At 40.5% G+C, this 19,845-nt stretch overlaps 2 protein-coding genes across 2 annotated transcripts in view; both read left to right on the top strand.

Moving 5' to 3' along the window:
* The window catches only part of naaladl2 (N-acetylated alpha-linked acidic dipeptidase like 2), a 273,612-nt gene extending 268,291 nt beyond the window's left edge, over positions 1–5,321 (top strand). Inside the window, exon 14 of the mRNA XM_031785955.1 lies at positions 2,051–5,321. Within this exon, the coding sequence (XP_031641815.1) occupies positions 2,051–2,237 (187 nt within the window). The 3' untranslated portion in view covers positions 2,238–5,321. The remainder of the gene's footprint in view (positions 1–2,050) is intronic.
* An 879-nt stretch (positions 5,322–6,200) lies between these two features.
* The window catches only part of LOC109902987 (uncharacterized), a 97,214-nt gene continuing 83,569 nt past the window's right edge, over positions 6,201–19,845 (top strand). Inside the window, exons 1-5 of the mRNA XM_031785954.1 lie at positions 6,201–6,365; positions 7,678–7,719; positions 9,222–9,295; positions 9,901–9,969; positions 10,043–10,148. Coding sequence (XP_031641814.1) covers positions 6,227–6,365; positions 7,678–7,719; positions 9,222–9,295; positions 9,901–9,969; positions 10,043–10,148 — 430 coding nt within the window. The 5' untranslated portion in view covers positions 6,201–6,226. The remainder of the gene's footprint in view (positions 6,366–7,677; positions 7,720–9,221; positions 9,296–9,900; positions 9,970–10,042; positions 10,149–19,845) is intronic.

Here is a 19,845-nt window from a genome sequence, read left to right as displayed (position 1 = left end):
CAGCTGAGAAACGTAGCTGTTCCTAATAGTTAGAGGAGAGGAAACAGAAACAGAGGCTGAGAAACGTAGCTGAGAAACGTAGCTGTTCCTAATAGTTAGAGGAGAGGAAACAGAAACAGCAGCTGAGAAACGTAGCTGAGAAACGTAGCTGTTCCTAATAGTTAGAGGAGAGGAAACAGAAACAGAGGCTGAGAAACGTAGCTGAGAAACGTAGCTGTTCCTAATAGTTAGAGGAGAGGAAACCGAAACAGCGGCTGAGAAACGTAGCTGTTCCTAATAGTTAGAGGAGAGGAAACAGAAACAGCAGCTGAGAAACGTAGCTGAGAAATGTAGCTGTTCCTAATAGTTAGAGGGGAGGAAACAGAAATGTAGCTGAGAAACGTAGCTGTTCCTAATAGTTAGAGGAGAAGAAAAAGAAACAGAGGCTGAGAAACATTGCTGAGAAACGTAGCTGTTCCTAATAGTTAGAGGAGAGGAAACCGAAACAGCGGCTGAGAAACGTAGCTGAGAAACGTAGCTGTTCCTAATAGTTAGAGGGGAGGAAACAGAAACAGCATGCCAGGAAGCTCATAGTGAAAAGGATGAGCTGAACTTTCTCACCTCCAGGTATCGTAAATAACCAATTCCTGTCAAATGCAATCAAAGATTTGATAACGGTTCAGACTGACTTATTATTAAATTATGATTACTAGGAAATGGATACTGATACATACAATACTGTACTGTCAATTTGGTATCCCCCAAATCACTGTAAGGCATTGGAGACAGCTGTGAATTATTTGACCAGGCTGAGACAGAGGAGATGGATGGCATTAAAAAGCACTCTGTAAGGCTTGAGAGAGTGGCTAAAACAAACGTCTTCATGCTGTCAGCAAGGAATTGATGTTCTGTGACTAACACCGGGGGAACAGACTAGTGTAGTTAAACCTAGTTTGTTCTGTTGTGCAGGAGAATTCTTTCCCCATTTAAAAAGTATGCAGGGTTACAAGGGACTTGAGATCAATATTAGATATCCTTACACTTGGAGGGATTTCACCATGCAGCCTTTCTGACAACAAGAATGCCTTACAATTCAAAACTGCTTTGTCCTACAGTATAAAAGTAAGCGCCTGCTCAAGGGCAAGAAATAGTATTGAGGGCTTACATATTATGTATGTGTATGTGGGTGCATGTATGTAAAGTGAGAACCAATTGATGTTCACATTTTTATTACTACAACATAATGTTGAAATTTCAGAAAGACACAAGTTATAAGAACTTTAGTGAACTCGCTTGTCCTTGGCACTGCAGCATGAGTGGCCTTGAGAGATGGATCAAGTTCTGCATGAGACCCTATGCAGTAGTTCACTCTTCAATCAACAGCCTATCCTAGGCCCTGGGGGGGTAGTCTAATTTATTCACATGAATGAAGCTCAACCATACCTTTTAGGGGAACACAAAATGGTTCTCCAATTATTCCTCAGTCAGCCTCAAAGGGACCTGAAAGTTAAAAAGTGTTTCTCATCCACAGAAAAGAGGAGCTTAATCACTGTATAAACTCAAGCCTGAAGGTCATGATGGCAGGCTAACCTGTTTACATATGAAGAATTGCCTTATTTATTCTGCTTAGGGTCTGTGCAGCCAGCTTCCAAAGAAATCAATGTGCGATTCAGACGCATGAAGAGGAACAATCCAAAAGCTGCTCATTTTTTACCTACAAATGACTACACCATGGCCTGTAGCATGAAATGTATCTGACTGCTGTTTAGTTTTGAGATTCTAAATTAGATTGATTCTTGCTACTGTGTCCAGATGGCGCCAAGGGGATGTGTGAAAGATGGAGAAACAGATAGATAGACAGGGAAGGTTTTGTGTTTCCAACAGTATTGTGTAACCTATATTTGACAGAAAACAGGGTGTGACAAGATCATTTTGTATGTACAATATCTCTTACAGTGTCAAGCAATTATACAGTAGGTATTATTAATGAAGAGGTTTTTTTTTACAGGAAAATCAGCAGTTAGTGAATGTGAATACTTACCCGTGGTCTGTTTGTTCCCCTGTGATCCAGGAATCTGTTGTACAGTCTGAATGGGAAGGTCCCCCAGTTCTCCATACTGAAGTACCCCCTGGATCCACTAAAACACAACGCTGTAAACAAGTCTCTGTCACTGATAATAAACGCCATCAATTCAGCTGAAAAACTCATTCGCTGTGGTCTTGACCTCTTTGAAAACAGTCCAGATGACACAAATTGACCCAACGAATCCAATCAGCCAAGGTTAGAGGCACTGTATGGCTGCACTGCCTAGACCAATGGTATCTGCATACGTGCCTCAGATACCTAAGTTCACTCTGCACAATGAAGTGTGGCACTTTTTTTTTTTTTTTACAAAGAGATCACACTAAAGCAATATGAAGAGACCGGGACCACTTCTTGCACTACTCTTCTTGAGCGCCTACTGTGTTCAGGTTTACCAAACGTTTAATAAGCAATGTTGATTTCTTCTAGATCCTTCTGGCTGTCAATGAAAGTGCTGGGCTATCCAAGATGTCCTAATGCCTCATTTATACATGTCTGTCTGGCTGTCTGGAACAACGCCAGACAGGCAGGCACGTATAAACTGAGAACGTGAAGAAACACTGGAACACAGGAGTGAGCTAAATCTACAAGACAGAGCGATTCACAACCACGTAGAGCTTGATAGATAAACATGCATTTTGAAGTGAGTAATGCGTCACTGACTACAGCGTGTTTTTACACGAGTGGATAAACTCTATAAGGCCAGCTGGATGTGTTTATGCTCATATGCCCTATTGAACAATCTCTGCCTCTGTCTAAACATTCAAACCAAACATACAGTATGACACCATTCCATGCTCTTAGTTCTGCTGAAAGCACAACAACCCTCTGTTCTGCTCTCATTGTGCCTTGTGATTTTCTACAGGCAAGGCAAATGTGTATCTATGACAGAGCAGAGGAGAACATGATGTTTGGATTATAGTAAGTGTGTGAGAAATGAGCTATATTTACAGAGGCATGGTTGGTGAGGTAAACAGTGACAGTGGTGTGACATGGCCTGTTTTGACAGTTGACATGCTCAACCGTACTTCTTATACTAGTCATACGCATTACTGTCTTGGCTGCAGACCCAAGCTGGCTTTAAGGATGCTTAAATTTGATTTGATATGAAGTCCCTGAAAACTGCATTTTGTATGATTCTATTTTTCAGTGTCTCATGCACCATATGATTGAATCCAATAACCAGCACAGTAAAGTGCTCTCTACCAGATGTGTGCTTTGATTGGATGGTTTTTTTTCTTCTACTTTGATGTATTGAAAAATAATAATTCATCTTTGATTATGTCTCGTACCCAAAGTGAAATGTGATATCCGTATTTTTCTAATAACTGTGAATTACTTGGAGTCCTCCAATGATCAATGTTATTAAAAACAGGCAAGTCTCTGCAATACTTTGATATAGAAGTATAGAAGCAATGGCAATACCAACGGACAAGAGTAGTGTGGTTGTCGACAAAACAAACCTCACTTTCCCTATTTGTACATACAGTAAGGATGGACTGATAATGAAATATGTAGTATTACAGTAGCTGTTATTTGACTTAACTTATTTGTTATGCTTTGTTCATGGTAGACTTCATGTGTTATTTTTGCATGAGAGTTGACATTCATTGGGATGAATCTTGTCTTTGAGGCAGCGCTGAGCGATTTCCACAACAAGGGCTTGAGGCAAAGTCAAGATTGTCTATATTATATCGTACAAATTATTATAGTTTTTTTTTAATCACTTTTTGGTCTTAATTTAAGGCTAGGGTTAGGCATAAGGTTAGCAGTGTGGTTAGGGTTATGTTTTAAATCAGATTTTATTACATTGTGGCTGTGCCAGCTAGTGACTACCCTTCAGAGCTGCCTCCAGTACATCAATCATACCAATAAATGACAACCTGCATATTGCAATTTACGTCATTTGTTTTGCTTATTTTTTGAGGGTTTAAGTGATATTTTCTTAATTGCAGGGTTATGTAATGCTGTTGTGTCCATCTCAAGGATAAATGTTGATTTTGAAGGTAGTGGAACTGTCTCCAAAAGTCTCCTATGCCAATAGGAGTAATCAATTACAATTAGTAATCCTTTGTCCATCATCATTATTGTCATCATTATAAGACATTTGCACTAGTGATTGTGTTTTTGATAACGTTTCTACAAATTTGTGATATAAAGGTCACTGGAATTCATAATAAGGATTTAATGATATTTTGTTAAAGAAATTGTACTTGACTTAACTTTTCAAAAGAAATTGAATGGCTATTTAGGAACACTTCATTCAGGGACTACAATATTAGCTAAGCTTTAAATTATGTACGTGCCTTTATTTGAAAATCATGAATGCTTTAAGAAAGGTTCTTCGGCTGATGTCAATAGTACATGTGTACATTGTTATTTTGCTTGAATAGAGGAATCTGTTTGATTTCGATACCAAAAATGAAGTGTGTGCTGTATAAAACCCTATTAGTTTAGGATTAATTCAACAACAGTAGGCCTACTACATTTTTAGTGGCATGAAAATAATAAGAAATTATAAAAAGCCAGTTGTCTCATTCCTTCAAATTGGTCAATTAATAATTTCTCTGAGGACTTTTCGGAGGACCATTACATAACTTTATTACAGGATTTGTATTAATTTATTTGATCATTAAGAAGTTGACATTGTTCATGCATAGTAGCATATAAAATGCCCTTTATAACAGGTGAACAGGTGAATGTTTTTTTTGTTACATAAAATAAGTTTTTTTATAAGGTAACAGTAACAAGCCTTTGGTATGAGTTATCTGGAAGCATGGTAAGTATGGAAGTAGTTCCATCATGCACTGTAGTATGTAGTATGAAATGGCAGATTGTTATGCTCTTACTGTACCTCCAAATATAGTAGCTTTTAGTTGGACCATGAGCTTCAAATAGGCTATATCAAATGTCTTCAATTGTACAGTTATTTATGTGATGCTTTGTACAATCATATAATATTACACAAGTTAGATGTGTTGCATGATGTGTTACATGAAATACTGCATTGACTTGCATGAATATTGCATGTATTTGCACTAAGCATCTTGATTGTGAGTTTACCCAGTCTTATATTGTTGTAAATTGTGATCATGTCTTTAGTCTCTTAAGTAATAGGTATCAGGGTTTTGGCCACTTGAAATTCCTTTGGGATTTGTTTCTTTAAATTTCTCTTAATATAGCTGGTCAAGCAGGAACTATCATGTATTGAATCCCCATGTCATTGGTATCATATGCAATAAACGCTACATTGGCATGATCTTGTTGTTCTTTTACAGTATTTTATATGTTAAAGAGTTTTAAAGACAGGGGAAATAACAGCCAAAAATTACTGCCATCATCAAGGGTGTTATAGGAAAATGGCAGTTTGAGGAAGTGCTTAGTTGTATTATTATGTAGGCTGTAAGTCTGTTTATCCAATGAAGGAATACATGGAATGGTTGACATCTACATGGAAATAGTTTAGTTTCAGTTTTAGTGTTATGCATTATTAACTGAATTCATTCATCACAGTTGTGAAATATTTTTGTTAACACTATACAATTCCTCAATTATTGGGAATGAATGGTTTGGTATTGGTAAAAGTCCAACGCGTCTATTGATAACTCCCTTGGTATGATATTACACGTTTTTTAGTATGTTGTAAATATTCTATATGAAATATGCTATAATTTACTCCCCTAGTCTAATAAAAGGGAGGTTTAAAAGTAACCTTCATGATCCGTTATTTTTCTGCTCATGTATTTGATGAAAACGGAATGAACCAATTAAGGTTTTTATGACAATTTGCAGCATAATTCAATGAAAGATCTCCAGAGACCACCGAAATGGTCTCAAACTTCCCCCAAGCATAGTTTCACTGTGTTAACCGAATATTAGTTTATCCGGTATGGCGTCGCTGTCCATGGTATTGGAAGTGGTAAACTATGTAGCCTACCTAATTGATGTTATAATTTTAGGATTTTCACCCAGTGTATACACCACTAGACCGCCTTGGTAAATGTAATGTCGTATTCCTTATCAACATGTCTCAATTATACCACAAAAAGGTGTCCTATTTACATACGGATGCGCTTGGTAGCAAACATCCCCCGCGCACGCGCTTTACCACTGCTCTGATCCCAGGTGCAGTGGATTTAGTACGGCTAGGAGGACGACGACGAAATGATGGCGACCGCCGCAGAAGAAATATTTCAAAGCCCATATCCCATTTCTGAGCGCCATGTCACGACTATGTCCATCAAAATTACGCGGAAAAACCAGGATAAACCCTGGAAATTGAGATTAATTTACCTGCAGTGCTGTGAGTATCATAAAAAAAGCAGCATTTGAATGGATGTTGAAAACCGCGACAGGATGTTTTTCCGTGATAATTTCACCCCACGCCGACAGACAATTAAATAGCATGAATGCACCTGGTCCATTTCACTAATTCAAACTTCACTTTGTACGCTCAGTCAAATAGGTTGTGGTAAATGTAGGAAAGCACTCGCTAAAAACATACTGCTGGTCTGTGAAATCATCATGCCACTGCACAACCCTACTGGATGCTGATGCGCACTAGAGCTTGTTCCTGGCCATTTCAGTACGTTTTCGTGGCTCCTCATCATGCGTAGGCTAGCCTAGACAGACCATAACAAAGGCGATTCATAAAGCTCATAGGTTTTTTTATTTTTACAGTCACTGTAGCTAAAACCTTAGAGATTAATATTAAACACATATGAAACACAATTTTACACACACTGACTGAGATTAGATCATTCCAATGCAGCTAATTTCATTGTCATTAAACCTCCATTATGGTGGGTTTGGAAATGCAGCTCTTATTGTATTCAAGCTTCTTGTCTTTCAGGGAGTGTCATTTTTAAGTCGCACTTACAACAGCTGAAAGTAAAAGGACATAAAAAGACTGATAACACATCATTTGTAGTTATAAACGACCATATGTGTGAATCCAAATTGTAGATGTGAGAATATTAAGCAGGATGTGATGATGGTGATGAAAAAGTAATAACAGTTTGATGAAAATGATGTCAGGCCATGAACGACCCAAAATAATTTACACAAGTGTTGAATGGAATTTTTTCTAACATGAAAATGTATGTTGTATATCCATCCGGTGTACGTTTTATTTATTTATTGCAAAAATAAGTTCTGCAAGCATTTCTGTAACTCGTCTGTTATGAGTTTCTAACCTGAGGTTTGCACATGCCCATCTGGGGATTGAATAGCCCAGGGCAGGATGCACCAGCAGGTGCTGCTAGATGTAATGAATATACCTTTATTTTCCGGGATCTGAAATATTTATGAACAACCTTGTGCACCATGTCAATAGATAGTCTATAACTGCTTGTTTATTTACAAGACACTAGGGTAGACAATTTGTAGTTTTGCCCCTTGCCTTATTGGACATGATAGTTTGTCATGTTGGGTCAATCCCACCTATTTGTTAAAGTAAATATGAAAGGAGTTTGGACAAATACTCTAAATACGAATGAAACATTCATGTAAATCATGTATTGATGTCAATGGCAGGTTTGCATGAAGAGTTATGAACATATAGGCTATCTCAAGTTAGGATTCGTGTGTAACTTCTCTGTCTCACATTTTTCTAGATTTTATGTCAATTGCAACGATACTGGGAACTGGAATCTTAGGTGAGTTGTACTCAGGGTGGAACGTCTGCCTCAGTAATTGTTGCCACGGATGTTCAAGGCAGACCGCGGTACTGCAGGTATTGTTAGCAAAAAAACAGGATCCCAATTAGAGTGAATGGAAAAATGTCAAATTTCGTGGTCAATCTTCGTGTAAATAAAAACATTTTTATTAGAGAATAATGGTACCAATAATTGCTTTTAAAACACCAGATGTATGTCGAACTAATTATTTGAAAATCACACACAGAAGAAGATAAGGATAATTAATGTGAGCCTGCAGTACCCCGGTTGGCCTTCAATTTGAGTTACTCATTGAGAGGGGGCACAACTGAGCTAGCCTGCAACGTCACTTCCGGGGGTAGCTCAAACTATGCATGTTATGTCTCCATGAGACGCCATCTTAACTGACTTCATTTGGCTTCAATGTGCTATTCAAATCAAAATCAAATCAAATGTATTTATATAGCCCTTCATACATCAGCTGATATCTCAAAGTGCTGTACAGAAACCCAGCCTAAAACCCCAAACAGCAAGCAATGCAGGTGTAGAAGCACGGTGGCTAGGAAAAACTCCCTAGAAAGGCCAAAACCTACGAAGAAACCTAGAGAGGAACCAGGCTATGTGGGGTGGCCAGTCCTCTTCTGGCTGTGCCGGGTGGAGATTATAACAGAACATGGCCAAGATGTTCAAATGTTCATAAATGACCAGCATGTTCGAATAATAAGAAGGCAGAACAGTTGAAACTGGAGCAGCAGCACGGCCAGGTGGACTGGGGACAGCAAGGAGTCATCATGTCAGGTAATCCTGGGGCATGGTCCTAGGGCTCAGGTCCTCCGAGAGAGAGAAAGAAAGAGAGAAGGAGAGAATTAGAGAACGCACACTTAGATTCACACAGGACACCGAATAGGACAGGAGAAGTACTCCAGATATAACAAACTGACCCTAGCCCCCCGACACATGAACTACGGCAGCATAAATACTGGAGGCTGAGACAGGAGGGGTCAGGAGACACTGTGGACCCATCCGAGGACTATTGAGTTCTCACATCTCACATAGTTCTCACATAGGAATGAATGATGATCGAAGGCTTTGTCCATCCATATATACAGTCATTGGTTGTACCAGAGTCATATTCTATTTATGAACAGAACGTATTGTCTTTTGCGAAATTATTCATACAGCGGTTTATGACCTGTAGGGTATCAAATACATAAAATCATATTCAAATCAAATTTTATCACAGGAGGTTGGTGGCACCCTAATTGGGGAGGTATCAGTGGAATGGTATCGAATACACCCAACACATGGTTTCCATGTGTTTGATACCATTCCATTAACTCCGTTCCAGCCATTATTATGAGCCATCCTCCCCTCAGCAGCCTCCACTGAATTTGATATATCTAAATGAAAAATGATGATTTCAGTGATAAATTATAGACTGTTCATGATTACTTTTGTAACTATGTACTTTTATAACTGAAATTATGTACATTATATTGCAGGACTTCCTGTCACAATAGCACATGCAGGACTCTTGCCTTTCCTGGTCTCCTTTATAATTGGTTTCTTTGTGCAGGTGAGTTTGATGTTGTTTAACTGGAACATAATGGCCATGTAAGTACTGTTTAAGCTTAGCACCATTGTACTATATGAGTGCTCCCGAGTGGTGCAGTGGTCTAAGGGACTGCATTTCAGTGCAAGAGGCATCAGTCCCTGGTTCAAATCCAGGCTGCATCACATCCAGCTGTGATTGGGAGTCCCATAGCACAATTGGCCCAGCATCGTCTGGGTTTGGCTGGGGTGCCGTAATTGTAAATAATAATTTATTCTTAACTGTCTGTCCCAAAAAATATATTGTAGGTCACATGGTAGGACAGTTATTTTATTTTGATAACAAACTTTCATTCAATTGGATGCTCAATTTCAGGATGTGTTCATATGTTGTGATATATTGTTGTGCTGATGTTGTGTCATGATATTTATTTTGTACATCGCTCAAGTAGGTATAAAACCTATTCTCAGGTCAGATAGAACGCTATCAGCCGAGACCATTTGTTGGCCTAGCAGTGGATGTTATTGTGGGTTTTAAGGGCATTGGGAGAGTGGATAATGGTTTATTTGTTGTGAGGAGGATGCACTTTCCTAGAATTCACAAGTTGTTCCCTTCATTTTTCTTGTCAGGCTCTCCTCATATACCTCTTTGTTGACCTGCTCCAGCGATGCCAAGTTGTCCAGATTGAGTCATTGAAGGTAAAGTCGATATCAAACACTGTTTTATTGTCATGTTTTTTTAACTAAAGGATATTAAACCCTTGATTTTCAGACTACAGAGACAGAGCGAATTCTAATGCAAGACGTTGGATTGGAGGACCCTGTTCTCACTAATACAGAGGAGGAGGAAGAGGAGGTGGAGGATGGGGAAGAAGCAGGTAAACCATTGCAAATGGTCACCCAAACAGTACAGATAGAGTGCCTTCAGAAAGTATTCACACCTCTTGACTTTTTCCACATTTTGTTGTTTTACAGCCTGAATTTAAAATGGATTCAATTGAGATGTTGTGTCACTGGCCTACACACAATACCCCATACTGTCAAAGTGGAAAATTTAAAGCTAACATGTCCTTAGTCATTAAATATTCAACCCATTTGTTATGGCAAGCCTAAATAAGTTTATGAGTAAAAATAAAATGCATGGCCAGACCTGAAAATATTTGTCTAGCAATGATCAACAGCCAACTTGACAGAGCTTGAAGAATTGTACAAAATAAAAATGTGCAAATATTGTACAGTCCAGGTATGTGAAGCTCTTAGAGCATCATTTCCAATCCCCCATATTTTTGGGGTAAATATATATATCCATACACGCATGCATATATATACACATATATACATACACATACCTATATAGACATACATACTTTTAAAAATAATATACCTTTATTATTATTCCCTGCACACCCTTCCGCCGATCCCCCAATTGGAGAAAACTAATAAACACTTCTGCTTCCACCTTCAATCCATACATCTTATACACATTCTACAGACACAGTCTACTTTACAATAGTTCTCTCTTGTTTGTTCTTAGTCCTTCCTCTATTTCTGATGTCCATTTCTATTTGTAACTATGCTATTTCACAAAAGTTCCGAACCTATATGTCACGCCTTGGTCTTAGTATTTTGTGTTTTCTTTAATTATTTGGTCAGGCCAGGGTGTGACATGGGTTATTGTGGTGTGTTTTTGTCTTAGGGGTTTTGTGGGGTGTCTAAGTAGTCTAGGGCTGCCTGAGGCGGTTCTCAATCAGAGTCAGGTGATTATCGTTGTCTCTGATTGGGAACCATATTTAGGCAGCCATATTCTGTGAGTGTTTTCGTGGGTGATTGTTACTGTCTCAGTGTGTTTGTATTCACCAGACAGGCTGTATAGGTTTTCACATTTTCCGTTTGTTGTTTTTGTATTGTTCGTATTCGTTTTCATTAAACATGTATCGAACTAACCACGCTGCATTTTGGTCCGACTCTCCTTCGACGGAAGAAAGCCGTTACAGAATCACCCACCACACACGGACCAAGTGGCGTGGTAACAGGCAGCGACAGCAACAGCAGCGAAAAGAGGAATGGACATGGGAAGACGTGTTGGATGGCAAAGGTTGTTACACTCGGGAGGAGATACTGGCTGGAAGAGATCGCCTCCCATGGGAACAGGTGGAGGCACTTAGGAGAGCAGAGGCAGCCGGAGATAGGAGCCGACGATACGAGGGAACACGGTTGGCAAGGAAACCCGAAAGTCAGACCCAAACATTTCTTGGGGGGGGGCTCAGGGAGAGTGTGGCAGAGTCAGGGTTCAGACCTGAGCCAACTCCCCCTGCTTATCGTGAGGAGCAGCGATCAAAGGACTTCTGGACTTGGGAGGAAATATTGGACGGAAAAGGACCCTGGGCACAGCCTGGTGAATATCGACGCCCCAAAGAAGAACTGGAGGCGGAGAAAGCAGAGAGGCGCTGGTATGAGGAGGCAGCAAGGCGACGCGGATGGAAGCCTGAGAGTCGGCCCCAAAAATGTCTTGGGGGGGGCTCACAGGGAGTATGGCTATGCCAGGTAGGAGACCTGCACAAACTCCCTGTGCTTACCGGGGGGCTAGAGAGACCGGGCAGGCACCGTGTTATGCTATGGAGCGCACAGTGTTTCCAGTGCGGGTGCATAGCCCGGTGCGGTTCATGCCAGCTCTTCGTATTGGCCGGGCTAGAGTGGGCATCGAGCCAGGTAAGGTTGGGCAGGCTTGGTGCTCAAGAGCTCCAGTGCGCCTGCACGGTCCGGTCTATCCAGAGCCACCTCTACACACCAGTCCGCCGGTGGCAGCTCCCCGCACCAGGCTTCCTGGGCGTGTCCTCGATCCGGTACCACCAGTTCCAGCACCACGCACCAGGCCTTCAGTGCGCCTCCCCTGTTCAGCACAGCCAGAGCCTTCCTTCCCTCTAGCGCTGTCGGAGCCTCCCGCCTGTTCAGCGCAGCCAGCGTTTTCCTCCTCTCCTGCGCTGTCGGAGTCTCCCGCCTGTTCAGCGCTTCCAGAGCCTTCCTCCTCTACAGCGCTGCCGGAGCCTCCTGCCTGTTCGGAGCAGCCTGAGCTGCCAGACTGCATGGAGCAGCCTGAGCTGTCAGTCTGCATGGAGCAGCCTGAGCTGTCAGTCTGCATGGAGCAGCCAGAGCTGTCAGTTTGCATGGAGCAGCCAGAGCTGTCAGTTTGCATGGAGCAGCCAGAGCTGTCAGTTTGCATGGAGCAGCCAGAGCTGTCAGTTTGCATGGAGCAGCCAGAGCTGTCAGTTTGCATGGAGCAGCCAGAGCTGCCAGTCTGCATGGAGCAGCCAGAGCTGTCAGTCTGCATGGAGCAGCCAGAGCTGCCAGTTTGCATGGAGCAGCCAGAGATGCCAGTCTGCATGGAGCAGCCAGAGCAGCTAGATCCGCCAGTCAGCCAGAATCCGCCAGTCAGCCATGATCTTCCAGATCTGCCAGTCAACCAGACTCTTCCAGATCTGCTAGTCAAACAGACTCTTCCAGATCTGCCAGTCAACCAGACTTTTCCAGATCTGCCAGTCAACCAGACTCTTCCAGATCTGCCAGTCAACCAGATCTGCCAGCCAGCCAGGATCTGCCAAAGCCAACTACCTGCCTGAGCTTCCTCTCAGTGCTGAGCTTCCTCTCAGTGCTGGGCTTTCCCTCAGTGCTGGGCTTCCCCTCAGTGCTGAGCTGCCCCTCAGTCCCGAGCTTCCCCTCAGTCCCGAGCTTCCCCTCAGTCCCGAGCTTCCCCTCAGTCCCGAGCTACCCCTCAGTCCCGAGCTGCCTCAGTCCCGAGCTGCCCCTCAGTCACGAGCTGCCCCTCAGTCCAGTGGGGTTCTGGGTGAGGACTATTAGGCCATGGTCGGCGGCGAGGGTGGATTATCCCAGGACGCGAGGGGGAGGAACTATGACATTTATGGAGTGGGGTCCACGTCCCGAGCCGGAGCCGCCACCATGGACAGACGCCCACCCGGACCCTCCCTATGGTTTTGAGGTGCGCCAGGGAGTCCGCACCTTAGGGGGGGGGGGGGGTTCTGTCACGCCTTGGTCTTAGTATTTTGTGTTTTCTTTAATTATTTGGTCAGGCCAGGGTGTGACATGGGTTATTGTGGTGTGTTTTTGTCTTAGGGGTTTTGTGGGGTGTCTAAGTAGTCTAGGGCTGCCTGAGGCGGTTCTCAATCAGAGTCAGGTGATTATCATTGTCTCTGATTGGGAACCATATTTAGGCAGCCATATTCTGTGAGTGTTTTCGTGGGTGATTGTTCCTGTCTCAGTGTGTTTGTATTCACCAGACAGGCTGTATAGGTTTTCACATTTTCCGTTTGTTGTTTTTGTATTGTTCGTATTCGTTTTCATTAAACATGTATCGAACTAACCACGCTGCATTTTGGTCCGACTCTCCTTCGACGGAAGAAAGCCGTTACACTTTATACAGTTTACAGATCCCGTATATGTTTTACATTGTTTATCTTGTTATTAGTCCCACCCTTCAGCTCCACTCAACCCCTCCCATCTGTCTCTCAACATCATCCATTTCGGATTTCTACTTGCAAATATATTTTTCAACTGTGCTGTGATGCTTCACAAAATAATTGAACCTTCCTATTCTCATAGCTTCTACAGACTGTAAATAAAAAATAAACATTTTTGCTAAAATAATTATTATATTATTGATTGATTGACTATGGCTTTTCAAATCACCCAGTATTGCTATCTGTAGTGTTAGTTCTAGGCAAATGTTGCAATTCTTCAGCCATTCCTAGAACTGTGACCAAAAATGAGCTACATATGGACAATACCAAAATAAATGATCTAATGACTCTGCCTCCTCACAGCAGAATCTGCAGAGCTGGGAAGATTGTATCCCCCATATATATAACATTCTATTAGTTGCAAGAATTTTGTATAGTAATTTATATTGAAATTTCAAAGTTTTGAATCCGGCGTTGTTTTGCGTATCAATTCATAAGCCATGTGCCATGGAATGGGTACATCGAAAATCTCTTCCCAACTATTTTGCAATTTATATGGCACAGCTGTCAGTTTTTTGGTCCTTAAATGAAATTGGTATATGTTTTTATTTATCACACTTTTCTTTAACCATTTATGTTCTTTAATACAGGGCCGACATACAAGTTCCTTACTTTTTTCCCCTTCTACTTGCCTCTTCCATTTTTGTGGTAATGCTGCAATTAATTGGTTGTAATTTTGGGTAGAGCAGACATTTCCATATGTCTGTGTTAGCTGCATGTGCGACATAACTCCACCAGTCCTATTTATGATATCATTCACTAAATTTATACCTTTAAAAAAAAATATCTCGATAAATACAGTTTTTTTTAATCAATTAGTAAATTTGAATTTAACCACAATATTTGTTGTACTATTTGTTCCGTCCTTTCAGGTGGATTAAACTGAAATTACAACCAACTTTCTAAGGCTTGTTTAAAAAATAAAGATATTTTGGAGATTATTTCCTTTTCAAACAACCGAAAGTGAGCAGGTGTAATCTGAATAAAGGGGAAAAGGCCGTTCCTGAATATAGGATGAGACATTCGTACCAATTGACTAGATTTAAGTTTGGATTTAAGTATAACTTTTGTATGACTGATGCCTTTAGTGAGAGGTCTAATGCTTTAATATTTAATCATTTCTGCCCACCGAATTCATATTCGTTATATAAATAGGCCCTTTTAATTTTATCTGGTTTGCCGTTCCAAATAAAATTTAATATTTTTTGTTCATATAATTTAAAAAGCAGGTCACTAGGTGTAGGCAAAACCATAAGCAAATAGGTAAACTGTGATATAACTAAGGAGTTAATCAGGGTGATTTTTACACAAATAGACAGGTATTTTCCTTTCCATGGTAGCAAGATCTTATCTATTTTTGCTAACTTTCTATAAAAATCTATTGGAGTGAGATCATTTCTTTCCTTTGGGATTTGTATACCGAGTATGTCTACATCTCCGTCAGACCATTTAATTGGTAAACTACATGGTCATGTAAAATGTGCATTTTTTAGTGATCCAATATGTAATATGGTACATTTATCATAATTTGGTTTTAATCCAGAGAGGATAGCAAAAGTATCTAGATCCTCTAAGAGGCTGTGGAGAGACTCTAATTGTGGTTTTAAAAGAAAACATGAATCATCAGCGTACAATGACACCTTAGTTTTTAGGCCACAGATTTCTAATCCCTTAATATTATTGTTTGATCTAATCTTTGCAGCTAACATTTCGATGGCAATAATAAACAGATATGCCGATAGTGGACAACCTTGTTTTACTCCTCTAGATAGTTTAGAGACTTACCCAGAAAGATTAGAGACTTGCTCTTAGATTAAAGACTTGCTCTTAGAGACTTACCAATAAAGATTTGCAGCTGTAATCACTGCCAAAGGTGATTCTAACATGTATTGACTCATGGGGTTGAATACTTATGTAATCAAGATATATTAGTGTTTTTATCTTCATATACAGTACCAGTCAAAAGTTTAGACACACCACTCATTCCAGGGCTTTTCAACATTTTTGAATAATAGTGTAATAGTGTAATAATAGACATCAAAACTTTGAAACAACACATATGGAATCATGTAGTGACCAAAAAAGTGTTATATATATAAAAAGTGTTATATATATTTTATATTTGAGATTCATCAAAGTAGTCGCCCTTTGCCTTGATGACAGCTTTGCACATTCTTGGCTACTATCAACCAGCTTCACCTGGAATGCTTTTCCAACAGTCTAGAAGGAGTTCCCAAATATGCTGAGCACTCGTTGGCTGCATTTCCTTCACTCTGCAGTCCAACTCATACCAAACCATCTCAATTAGGGTAATGTCGGGTGATTGTGGAGGCCAGGTCATCTGATGCAGCACTCCATCACTCTCCTTCTTGGTAAAATAGCTCTTACACAGCCTGGAGGTGTGTTGGGTCATTGTCCTGTTGAAAAACAAATGATAGTCCCACTAAGAGCAAACCAGATGGGATGGCGTATCGCTGCAGAATGCTGTGGTAGCCATGCTGGTTATGTGTGCCTTGAATTCTAAGTAAATCAATGACCGTGTCACCAGCAAAGCACCATCACACTTCCTCCTCCATGCATCACCGTGGGAACCACACATGCGTCGGTTATCCGTTCACCTACTCTGCGTCTCACAAAGACACGGCAGTTGGAATCTCAAATTTGGACTCATCAGAACAAAAGGATAGATTTCCACCGGTCTAATGTCCATTGCTCATGTTTCTTTGCCCAAGCAAGTCTTTTCTTCTCATTGGTGTCCTTTAGTAGTGGTTTCTTTGCAGCAATTCGACCGTGGCCTGATTCGCGCAGTCTCCTCTGAACAGTTGATGTTGAGATGTGTCTGTTACTTGAACTTCTTGAAGCAATTATTTGAACTTATGCTCTGCAGCAGAGGTAACTCTGGGTCGTCCTTTCCTCTGGCGGTCCTCATGAGAGCCAGTTTCATCATAGCGCTTGATGGTTTTTGCGACTGCACTTGATTGACCTTCATGTCTTAAAGTAATGATGGACTGTCGTTTCTCTTTGCTCATTTGAGCTGTTCTTGCCATAAAATGGACTTGGTCTTTTACCAAATAGGGCTATCTTCTGTATACCCCCCCTACCTTGTCACGAAACAACTGATGACTCAAACACTTTAAGAAGGAAAGAAATTCCACAAATGAACTTTTAACAAGGCACACCTGTTACTTGAAATGCATTCCAAGTGACTGCCTTATGAAGCTGGTTGAGAGAATGCCAAGAGTGTGCAAAGCTGTCATCAAGGCAATGGGTGGCTACTTCGAAGAATCTCAAATGTAAAATATATTTTGATTTGTTTAACACTTTTTTGGTTACTATATTATTCCATGTGTTATTTCATAGTTTTGATGTCTTCACTATTGTAGAAAATAGTAAAAATCAAGAAAAAACATTGAATGAGTAGGTGTATCCTAACCTTTGACTGGTACTGTATGTATATATAATTCATTAGTCCAAAAATGGATGTAGCAACTACAGATTGCCCCTTTAAGTCTATCAAAAGTGTGCGAGTTTGAACAGGTATTCATGAGGCCTATGGATAAAAAATATTTATCAGCATGAATTAGATTGAGCAATGAATGCCCCACTTTTGCTTCAGCTGTTGTATGAGCACATTTTTCACTGGCTGTCCACTGGTTTCACAAACATTGATTGATAGGCAGCTTAAACTTCTTGAATTCAACCAATTTTGGGTTCAAATACACATTTAGATTTGTGAACAGCCATCCACACCAACCACAATCCGTAAGGTGCAAATAGCTATATGAGAGAGCAGCAGTGTTATTCACATCAATGCTCTATGTGGATATCAATAATTACTGATATCATCTCGTCGTAGACTACACGACTGCTGTCATCCTTACCTCCAAGCATTTATTCAAGTTGCATAATCTTTGGATGCTGGCAGCAGTCACCCCAATGGAAGACATAGCTTGGACTGTAGCCTACAAAAGCCTATTCCTGCTCTTTTCCCACGATCCATTAAACCCATTTGGAGTGTCATCATAGTGGTCTCTGACTTGTGTTTAGACTCGCTCAGGTGGAACAAACTTAAACTTGCACCTTTTTTCAATGCTGATTTTAATGTCCTAAGGGAAAACAGAGAAGTGTCAAAGATATGTTTTTGAAAACCTCCTTTCTGAATTTAAAAGTTATAATTTAAAAGTAATATTTTTCCTGGTAACATAATGGATTACAGTTACTGTTTCTTTGTAATCCTTTACTACCCAACCCTGCCCACTTTGTAACATCACAAAATGTTGAAAAAGTAAAGGGGTCTGAATACTTTATGAAGGCACTGATGTAACATGTTTGACCATTTTGTTGTGCTCAGTCTGAACATCCAGGAACCATCCACAGTTAGATAAAGGAGTTGATTTGTCCACATGTAGTGCTGCATTGCATTCTGCTTTGTCAGTCATGGGCTTATCTCCAGGGGTTTCCGGACCTCACCATCACATAATGCTTGTTAATTGTGCCCAGCTGTTGGAAATTGGTGCGGATCCAGATTGTTTGATACTCTCCTTTGAGATTGCATTTCCGCTGTGAGGCCCAAATAACATTAGTGAAAATGACATTTTCATAAACAGTATTCTGCAAGTGGAGGAATATCCTGACCTGCGTCATCATTAACCTACCTAGTAGGATAGCAGTTTTCTCTGATCCCACATGTCAGCTGAGATTCTCCCTTTAACAATCAGTCTAATAGTGTTAACTGGTTCCCTAATTAATAGTGAATATATTTGTTTGTGTGCTTTTTTGTCATTAGTTAGTAAGGAGATAGTGTGTACCACATGAAATGCCTGGGTCCCTGAAACAGATGGTGGCTGTATTGTTTTTGGTGTGAAATGCAGCAAGGAACATCAGCAGAGGGGATTAAGACGCAGGCAGGAATCCAACAGCATCAGCGCTAACTAATCAGGGTAGGCCGGGGCCCCATGGAGGCAAACATTAAGTATTTTGGACAAGAGATGGAGGGAATAGTCAGCTAATGAAGATGAATGGAGGGATGGAAAGTGGCTGCCCTGTCAGAAAAAAGTGTGTGGAACTTGAGGCTTGTTTATGAAAGCTTTTCAGAATCTCTTCTGCTTTCCAGGGTGAGGGGGGTGGCCTTATCTGTCCCTGACTACACCAGGGAAACATATCCACTGATGCACCTCTTTTTCATAGTAATGGCGCCTGTATCTGTAATGATCTAAACTCAAAGGAGTCAAGTACTAATATTGTAGATCACTCCTCTCAAGGGATTTTATGATGAGTCTCTAAATGTGTTTGTCAATCAAACTATTTTATGATCTTGGCAATGTCAATTATCTTGGTCAAAATCTATTATATTTTACACTCAACGAGGATAATCATTGCGTTTTAGCTTCCTTTTTCTCTACCTTTTATTATTTGAGCTTATTCATTGTGCTGATAAGTGGAGAAATCTTTCTATCATATCACATGACCAAGGTGCCTTTCATGCCATTATGGTCATAAAACGCTTGAAATTGATCACACATCCCTGTTAATATAGTTTTTAATAAAACTCTAATGCTAAATAATTGCTTTATTACTGTCACGTATGTGACCAGAGCAGTATTTCCTTTGGCTAGATGCTGCTTTAATTTATATGCCCGGTTGACAGTGTCATCTGATAGCTTTTGCAATGGCCTGATATTCCATGATTCAATTACGCGCTCATGGTCCTGGTATACAGGTTAGCTTGTTGGGATTTAATAAGAGAGCTATTAAAAAGATGGATTTCTCTGGGCAAAAAAATGTGCAGCTGCTATCTGTTACATATTGTCTGGTTTAGAATGGATTCCAATAAGCACAACACAGATATCCCATTCATCACGGGGACATTGCATGATAAACATCAAAACAAATGCAAAACTGAAAAGGTTCAAAATTAATTCTCTCATCTCATTATAGAGAAGTTATAACACATCTTATTCGGGTTATGTTAAAGAGAAGGTATAACAGATCTCTGGATTTCATTGATAGAGAAAGGGGGATCAGTTATGTTATTGAGCTTCAA

The sequence above is a fragment of the Oncorhynchus kisutch genome, linkage group LG13, assembly GCF_002021735.2.
Source record: "Oncorhynchus kisutch isolate 150728-3 linkage group LG13, Okis_V2, whole genome shotgun sequence".
Classification (NCBI taxonomy): Eukaryota; Metazoa; Chordata; class Actinopteri; order Salmoniformes; family Salmonidae; genus Oncorhynchus; species Oncorhynchus kisutch.
The sequence above is the reverse complement of the archived record's forward strand: the minus strand, read 5'-3'. Positions and strand labels throughout refer to the sequence as shown.